This window comes from Oncorhynchus kisutch, linkage group LG3, assembly GCF_002021735.2.
Source record: "Oncorhynchus kisutch isolate 150728-3 linkage group LG3, Okis_V2, whole genome shotgun sequence".
In the NCBI taxonomy this organism is placed as follows: domain Eukaryota; kingdom Metazoa; phylum Chordata; class Actinopteri; order Salmoniformes; family Salmonidae; genus Oncorhynchus; species Oncorhynchus kisutch.
The window spans coordinates 48,207,362-48,217,015 of NC_034176.2; the positions used below are offsets into that span (position 1 = coordinate 48,207,362).

Consider the following 9,654-nt stretch of genomic DNA (forward strand, 5'->3'; position numbering starts at 1 on the left):
TATGTAGGGTTACCTCTGTAGTCTGGTCTCCTTCACCACCAGCAGTTAACATACCCGGTCTGCTAAGTGGTTGCTACTTAAAGTCCCCAGGACCTTCACAGTATTAAGCATGACTGCCTTCTCTTCTTGTGCACAAGATGCATGGAATAGTCTACAATCCATGCTTCATCTAGATTTGTTAGTGCCACTGAATTAATTTTAAATATTGATGGAGACTCTGTTACAGAGGAGTGTAAATGCTGTTTTTATGCTGGATCATGTTTGTTTTAATTATGTAATGTATTGATTGTTGCTGCCTCCTTGGCCAGATCTCCCATGAAAAAGAGTCTCAATGGTATTTTCCTGGTTAAATAAAGGTTAAATAAAAAATAAAAGCTAGGCAAGGCTACCTAGGCAAATTGCTTGCAATTTATATGTTTTTATTTATTTATTTGTATTTTTTATTTTACCTTTATTTAACCAGGTAGGCAAGTTGAGAATAAGTTCTCATTTACAATTGCGACCTGGCCAAGATAAAGCAAAGCAGTTCGACAGTTACACATGGAGTAAAACAGACATACAGTCAATAATACAGTATAAACAAGTCTATATACAATGTGAGCAAATGAGGTGGGAAGGGAGGTAAAGGCAAAAAAGGCCATGGTGGCAAAGTAAATACAATATAGCAAGTAAAACACTGGAATGGTAGTTTTGCAATGGAAGAATGTGCAAAATAGAAATAAAAATAATGGGGTGCAAAGGAGCAAAATAAATAAATAAATAAAAATTAAATACAGTTGGGAAAGAGGTAGTTGTTTGGGCTAAATTATAGGTGGGCTATGTACAGGTGCAGTAATCTGTGAGCTGCTCTGACAGTTGGTGCTTAAAGCTAGGGAGGGAGATAAGTGTTTCCAGTTTCAGAGATTTTTGTAGTTCGTTCCAGTCATTGGCAGCAGAGAACTGGAAGGAGAGGCGGCCAAAGAAAGAATTGGTTCTGGGAGTATATGTATCTATATATCTATATCTAGAGAGATATACCTGCTGGAGCGTGTGCCACAGGTGGGAGATGCTATGGTGACCAGCGAGCTGAGATAAGGGGGGACTTTGCCTAGCAGGGTCTTGTAGATGACATGGAGCCAGTGGGTTTGGCGATGAGTATGAAGCGAGGGCCAGCCAACGAGAGCGTACAGGTCGCAATGGTGGGTAGTATATGGGGCTTTGGTGACAAAACGGATTGCACAGTGATAGACTGCATCCAATTTGTTGAGCAGGGTATTGGAGGCTATTTTGTAAATGACATCGCCAAAGTCGAGGATTGGTAGGATGGTCAGTTTTACAAGGGTATGTTTGGCAGCATGAGTGAAGGATGCTTTGTTGCGAAATAGGAAGCCAATTCTAGATTTAACTTTGGATTGGAGATGTTTGATATGGGTCTGGAAGGAGAGTTTACAGTCTAACCAGACACCTAAGTATTTGTAGTTGTCCACGTATTCTAAGTCAGAGCCGTCCAGAGTAGTGATGTTGGACAGGCGGGTAGGTGCAGGTAGCGATCGGTTGAAGAGCATGCATTTAGTTTTACTTGTATTTAAGAGCAATTGGAGGCCACGGAAGGAGAGTTGTATGGCATTGAAGCTTGCCTGGAGAGTTGTTAACACAGTGTCCAAAGAAGGGCCGGAAGTATACAGAATGGTGTCGTCTGCGTAGAGGTGGATCAGAGACTCACCAGCAGCAAGAGCGACCTCATTGATGTATACAGAGAAGAGAGTCGGTCCAAGAATTGAACCCTGTGGCACCCCCATAGAGACTGCCAGAGGTCCGGACAGCAGACCCTCCGATTTGACACACTGAACTCTATCAGAGAAGTAGTTGGTGAACCAGGCGAGGCAATCATTTGAGAAACCAAGGCTGTCGAGTCTGCCGATGAGGATGTGGTGATTGACAGAGTCGAAAGCCTTGGCCAGATCAATGAATACGGCTGCACAGTAATGTTTCTTATCGATGGCGGTTAAGATATCGTTTAGGACCTTGAGCGTGGCTGAGGTGCACCCATGACCAGCTCTGAAACCAGATTGCATAGCAGAGAAGGTATGGTGAGATTCGAAATGGTCGGTAATCTGTTTGTTTCATTAGGAGCTGTTAGTCGACTAAATAAATACCACCATGATTTAAATTAATTAAACTGTCGTTATTTACTCTAGTTAACCATGTTAAATGTCTCGTGTTTTTTCCAGGGCTCAGGAATAGTGAGCAATGGTAGTTTTGGGTTGAGCCCTTACACTCAAAGCCCTGCAACTCATCAAAAGTAAGTCACAGTTTCTGTTCATCCCTGTCATTTTTTTGTCTACTATATGCATTTTCTTTGTGTTGCTGTCGTTCTGCCTGCTTTCTGTCTTGATCAGTTGTGGCAGTGGAGCCCAGACTTTAATGACAGGGGGATGGGGGACGGCTTATCAAACATGGCAGCCTCAAGGCCAGCAAGACCACAGTAAGTCACCTTAGCGCTACAACTTGTCTTAAGCACATCTCGTAAACATTTGGCAACGTTGTCTTGTATTTTACAATTAATATCAACTCCGCTAACATGGTGGAACCAGGCTGATCTCTATGTTCACCACTGAAACAAAATGGTCAGCGCAACGATCAAGCTGGTTGCACTTGGCTAAAATGCTGCAGACCCCTTCCCTTTTTCCACATTTTGTTACAGTACTGCCTTATTCTAAAATAGGTTAACCTGTCTAGGACTGGGGTTCCACTGAACCCCTCGCCAACAGCCAATGAAATTGCAGGGCGCCAAATACAAATCATCAGAAATCTCATAACATACAAGTATTAGGCACCATTTTAAAGATACAATTCTCGTTAATCCAGCCACAGTGTCTGATTTAAAAAAAAAAATGCTTTACAGCGAAAGCTCCACAAACGATTGTTAGGTCACCACCAAGTCACAGAAAAACCCTGCCATTTTTCCAGCCAAAGAGAGGAGTCACAAAAAGCACAAATAGAGATAAAATAAATTACTAACCTTTGATGATCTTCATCAGATGACACTCATAGGACTTCATGTTACACAATACATGTATGTTTTGTTCGATAAAGTGCATATTTATATCCAGAAATCTAATTTTACATTGCCGTGTTATGTTCAGTAGTTCCAAAACATTCGGTGATTTTGCAGAGATCCACATCAATTCACAGAAATACTCATTATAGATGTTGATGATAATTCAAGTGTTATGCATGGGAATTTAGATAAACTTCTCCTTAATGCAACCGCTGTGTCAGATTTAATAAAAACTATACGGAAAAAGCATGCCATGCAATAATCTGAGTACGGAGCTCAGAGCCCAAACCAGCCAAAAGAAATATCTGCCATGTTGCGCAGTCAACATTAGTCAGAAATAGCATTATAAATATTCACTTACCTTTGATCTTCATCAGAATGCACTCCCAGGAATCCCAGTTCCACAATAAATGTTTGATTTGTTTGATAAAGGTCATCATTTATGTCCATATATCTCCTTTTTTTAGGGCGTTTGGTAAACAAATCGAAACGGGCGTGCAACTTCCAGCGGAAAGGTCGGACGAAACAGTTATATTCCAGACAGTTATATTACTGGTTGTAGAAACATATCAAACGATGTATAGAATCAATCTTTAGGATGTTTTTATCATAAATGTTCAATAATGTTCCAACTGGAGAATTCCATTGTCTGAAGAAAAGCAATCGTACGAGAGCTAACTCTCTCATGACCGCGCATGGTCAGCTCGTGGGACTCAGGCAGACCTCTGACTCATTCCCCTCTCATTCAGCCCCCCTTCATAGTAGACGCATCAAATAACGTTCTAAAGACGGTTGACATCTAGTGGAAGCCTTAGGAAGTGCAACATAACCAATATCCCACTGTATCTTCAATAGGAGCTGAGTTGAAAAACGACAAACCTTAGATTTCCCACGACAAACCTCCGATTTCTTTTCTCAGGTTTTAGCCTGCCATATGAGTTCTGTTATACTCACAGACATCATTCAAACAGTTTTAGAAACTTCAGAGTGTTTTCTATCCAATACTAATATGCATATAATAATATGCATATATTAGCATCTGGGACTGAGTAGGAGGCAGTTTACTCTGGGCACGCTTTTCCTGCAAAAGTGAAAATGCTGCCCCCTATCCCATTGAAGTTAAATAAAAAAAGGTCCTCATCAATCTACACACAATACCCCATAATGACAAAGCGAAACAAGCGAAACATCAAAATACCTTATTTACATACAGTTGAAGTCGGGAAGTTTACATACGTTGGAGTCATTAAAACGTGTTTTTCAACCAATCCAGACAGGTTATTTCACTTATTATTCACTATCACAATTCCAGTGGGTCAGAAGTTTACATGCACTAAATTGACTGTGCCTTTAAACAGCTTGGAAAGTTCCCGAAAATTGTCATGGCTTTAGAAGCTTCTGATTGGCTAATTGACATCATTTGAGTCAATTGGAGGTGTACCTGTGGATTTATTTCAAGGTCTACCTTCAAGCTCAGTGCCTCTTTGTTTGACATCATTGGAAAATCAAAAGATATCGGCCAAGACATCAGAAAAGAAATTGTAGACCTCCACAAGTCTGGTTCATCCTTGGGAGAAATTTTCAACCACCTGAAGGTACCACGATCATCTGTATAAACAATAGTATGCAAGTATAAACACCATGGGACCACACAGCCTTCATACCGCTCAGGAAGGAGACATGTTCTGTCTCCTAGAGATGAACGTACTTTGGTGCGAAAAGTGAAAATCAATCCCAGAACAGCAGCAAAGGACCTTGTGAAGAAGCTGGAGGAAACGGGTACAAAAGTATCTATCCACAGTAGAACGAGTCCTATATCGACATAACATGAAAGGCCGCTCAGCAAGGAAGATGCCACTGCTCCAAAACGGCCATAAAAAAAGCCAGACAATGGTTTGCAACTGCACATGGGGACAAAGATCGTACGTTTTGGAGAAATGTCCTCTGGTCTGATGAAACAAAAATGCAACTGTTTGGCCATAATAACCATCGTTATGTTTGGCGGAAAAAGGGACACGCTTGCAAGCCGAAGAACACCATCCCAACCATGAAGCACGGGAGTGGCAGCATAATGTTGTGGGGTGCTTTGCTGCAGGAGGGACTGGTGCACTTCACAAAATAGATGGCATTATGAGGCAGGAAAATAATGTGGATATATCGAAGCAACATCTCAAGACATCAGTCAAGAAGTTAAAGCTTGGTTGTAAATGGGTCTTCCAAATGGACAATGACCCCCAGCATACTTCAAAAGGTGTGGCAAAATGGCTTAAGGACAACAAAGTCAAGTTATTGGAGTGGCCATCACAAAGCCCTAACCAAAATCCTATAGAAAATTTGTGGGCAGAACTGAAAAGGCATGTGCGAGCAAGGAGGCCTCCAAACCTGACTCTGTTACACCAGCTCTGTCAGGAGGAATGGGCCAAAATTCACCCAACTTATTGTCCTAAGTAACAACGAGTAAACTATAAAAACAGCCAATTGGAAGGGGAGTCTACCATGGCTTTTTTTTTTTTTTTTTTTTTTTACCTTTATTTAACTAGGCAAGTCAGTTAAGAACAAATTCTTATTTTCAATGACGGCCTAGGAACAGTGGGTTAACTGCCTGTTCAGGGGCAGAATGACAGATTTGTACCTTGTCAGCTCGGGGGTTTAAACATTTGCTACCTTCCGGTTACTAGTCCAACTCTCTAACCACTAGGCTACCCTGCCGCTTGAACCAATGACGTCGGGGAAACATAAATGTGCAACAAATAACACATAAAGATTGTCAAGAAATTGCCAGACAGGCTTTTAGTTAGTCAACCGTTTCATTTAAATGTTCCTATTATTCCCAAATCAAATTACTTCTGACAGGTTTGGTCAAAAGGCTGTATAGCAAGAAAAAAAAAGTTAAGTCCATTTGAAATAAACTGGTATTTGTTCTATATTTAATGCAATGTTATTTTATTTGGGTACAGGTCACAATGGATCCCAGGCAGGCCAGATGGACTACTCTACAGCTTGGGAGCAGTATTATAAAAAGCTAGGCAAGTGCTCTGACAGTGAAAACGCTGTCATACCCACATGACTTTTCGAACAATTGCATTATTTTTGCCATACATTTAGTGCAACTGCAGCAAAGCTTGCGGTTCGGCATTTGGCGCAGTATATCTCCAGTGGTATATATTGCAGATAACGTAATGATTATGATTCTCCATGTCCAACGTTGTGTAATGGCCCATTCTGTGTTTGCAGGCCAAAAGACCCAAGCTCAGATTATTGTCCATGACTACAGCAAAGCATGGGAGGATTATTATAAGAAACAGAGTAGTCTCATTCATTTTGTCAGTTGTCTTTAGACATAGTCAAGATTGCAATTTAAATTATGATAGCTTTATTTGATGCTGTTTTCTCGGAATGTCTATACGCTTGTGTCCCAAAAGGTCAGACATCTCAGCAGCAGAGCTCACTCCCAGAATACAGTGCAGCTATGGCAGAATATTACAGGCAGCAGGGAGCGTACCTCTGGCCGGGTGCACAGGCAACCCAGGGCCCAGGTCTTCAGGTAATGTACAACACTGCCAAACTTATACTAATACTGGTTCTAAACAGCTCTCTAAACAATGGTTTCTTCCACTAATTAGGCCTCCCTCTTTATGACTCTAAACAGCTCTCTGTCTTTAAACAAGCTCTGTCTCTAAACAGCTCTGCCTCTGCCTCTAAACAACTCTGCCTCTAAACGTATGTCTCTAATCAGCTCTGTCTCTGCTTCTAAACAGCTCTCTCTGAACAGCTCTGTCTCTGCCTTCAAACAGCTCTGTTTCTGCATCAACACAGCTCTCTCTGCCTCTTAAAAGTGCCTGCTCTGCCTATGAACAGCTCTGCCGCTAAACAGCACTCTCTGTTTATATACACTGAGTGTACAAAACATTAAGAACACCTTCCTAACATTGAGCTGCACCCCCTCCTCCATTTTGCCCTCAGAACAGCCTCAATTCGTCAGGGCATGGACTCTACAAGGTGTCGAAAGCGTTCCACAGGGATGCTGGCCCATGTTGACTACAATGCTTCCCACAGTTGTGTCAAGTTGGCTTGATGTCCTTTGGGTGGTGGACCGTTATTGATACACACGGGAAACTGTTAAGCGTGAAAAATCCAGCAACATTGTAGTTCTTGACACACACTACCATACCCCATTCAAAGGCACTTAAATCTTTTGTCTTGCACATTCACCCTCTAAATGGCACACATACACAATTAATGTCTCATTGTATCAAGGCTTTAAAATCCTTATTTAATCTTTCGCTTCCCCTTCTACACTGATTGATGTGGATTTAACAAGTGACGTCGATAAGGGATCACAGCTGTTCTTAATGTTTTGTACACTCAGTGTATGTCAACTATTACTGGCAAGTCTTGAAAAGTTTACATGCATGTGTGTATTGGGATGTGCTGTTGCGTACATGGTTAAACTACATAACATTTTCCTTTTTAAAATATCTTCCAGGAGCATTAGAGTGGACACCCATCTAATTAAGACTTTGGAATCATTGAGACGAAAAGAGAGCTATTAACAGTACTATTGAGGTTTCTAAAGTATATTTTCAACACTTTGCGGCGTACCTTTCCTTTTTGTAATGCATTCGCTGTAGAATAACTAAACCTAAAAACTGATATTTTACTTGGCAATTTTGGGATACTTAAGTATACTTTTTTTAATGTATCGCCTTGTCTTTGATCAAGATGTAGTATAATCTATTTTGTCTAGTTTTTGCAATAAAATGGTATTGGCTTAGCAGTCTTGAGGATTGGGTATAATGACAGGTGTGTTTTTGTGAACAATAATGTTTTAAGCATGTGTTTGCTTTTTGTTTTTTACGTAGAATTTTTTTAATTTTGAGACATTGAAATGTAATGTGTTATTGTTGGAAAAAAGTTGTAATTTCTAACTATATTCCTCGTATGGTATCTCATTTCTTATTCAATCATGTTATTCTTCTGTGTCGTTGTTTTTTTTTTTGTTCAGGAAGGTGCGGCTATCTAATTTCGGTTTTGAGACACATGCTGATAAATGAGTTATTATTCCTACATTAGACATCCTATATTTTAGAGAGCTGGGATATTATGAGTTTGATTTAATCTTATGTATGTATCCTCATGTACATGGGTATTTAAGTATATTTGTTGAATAAGGATTGTTAGTGTAATATTCACAAGGATGCTCTCCCAATTTTATGTATTCACTGCTAATATGGTAAATGTTGTTTTGAAATTTGATGTTGCATCTCTCACCAAGTGCAAATATAAACCCAGCATGTCTTCTGTGCTCAAGACTGCTAAGCCGCTTTCATTCTACCTGTTCAAAATATTTGTTTTTGTATGGCAAATGTAAGTGTGATTTATTTATATTTTTGAACCGCCTAGCTTCCACAGTATCCCAACCAGTACACTTTGTTTCTCGCTAACATAATTGTTTTTGTTTAAGCAAGAATGTATGCTATGATTCATTAAATGATTACTCCCTACAATTATTTCTGATGACAAGACATACATTAACCTATGAATTTTGTGTAAATGTTTCTCATATGCACAGATAACCTTGTATTTAAAAGTCAAGTCATTTGTTTGTTTCTAGGGCAGTTGATATCATTTGGGTTATTGTAATGCACATTCCTGTTTTTAGATGTTTGCTGCCTTTTCAATGGCAAATTAGTTTAACGGCAGAGTTACCCAAAGAGCCATATCACTGGACTAACAAGTTCATCTTTCTGTAGCATACAGTTTGATTTAGATACCTTAAGTATAAAGTGTTATATGCCATAAACATGAATAGAGACTATATATTCTCACTTGTTTATTTCTATGCTTTCTTAGTTGTTTGACTCAGTAATTTGCCACAATTGCTTTTGTGGTGAAAATATAGAATCTTTATTTTTGTACTGTTAAAAAGTTGATCTGTATAATGATTTGTCAATCTCCCTAACAGTTTTCTTTGTTGCTGTATACCGTGCTTCAATTAAATCTACTCTCTCAAGATTGAGTATGAATTTAATCTGATCATATTTGATTTTTTCCAGATCTAGAAGGACAAATGATGATTGCATGTGGACAGCAAATGTAATAACTAGTTTTCTGCAAGAAAAAAATACCATAAGTGTAATGTCTTTTCTGGTCTGTCATTCTTAATTTAGTCCATTAGTGAAATACATGCCCCCATCCCCTCACTTATGCAGTAAAACACATTAGCAAACAAAGTTGTAGAAGTCTGTCGACTTGCGGTCTAATCCTTTATGACTGTTGCCATCAAGCCCTAGCCCCAGATGGTCATGTGTTTCGAAAAGAGAAAGTATGTGTCCCAAATGGCATCTTATTCCTTACATAGTGCACAACTTTTTCATCAAAAGTAGTGCACTATATAGGAAATAGGGTGCCATTTGGGATGCAGGCGATGATGTCAACCCCTTAAAGTCTTCCAGTAATTACACATCAGATGACCTCTGCTTTAAATTGATGATCAGAATGGGAGTGCTAAATGGGCATTTTAAAAGTTGGAGACAGGAAGCCAAGCGGATCCAGTACATGGGATGTCGGCATGGGAATTACTGGCACGGCTCTACTGCACTTGCACTGCACTA

At 39.8% G+C, this 9,654-nt stretch overlaps 1 protein-coding gene across 4 annotated transcripts in view; it reads left to right on the forward strand.

Moving 5' to 3' along the window:
- LOC109880081 (far upstream element-binding protein 3-like) overlaps positions 1-9,071 on the forward strand; it is an 80,938-nt gene extending 71,867 nt beyond the window's left edge. For all 4 annotated transcript variants that reach the window (XM_020472308.2, XM_020472310.2, XM_020472311.2 and 1 more), the window contains 5 exons: positions 2,211-2,281; positions 2,379-2,464; positions 5,998-6,066; positions 6,463-6,584; positions 7,527-9,071. In XM_020472308.2, the coding sequence (XP_020327897.1) occupies positions 2,211-2,281; positions 2,379-2,464; positions 5,998-6,066; positions 6,463-6,584; positions 7,527-7,535 (357 nt within the window). In that variant the 3' untranslated portion in view covers positions 7,536-9,071. The remainder of the gene's footprint in view (positions 1-2,210; positions 2,282-2,378; positions 2,465-5,997; positions 6,067-6,462; positions 6,585-7,526) is intronic.
- The last annotated feature ends 583 nt before the right edge of the window (positions 9,072-9,654 follow it).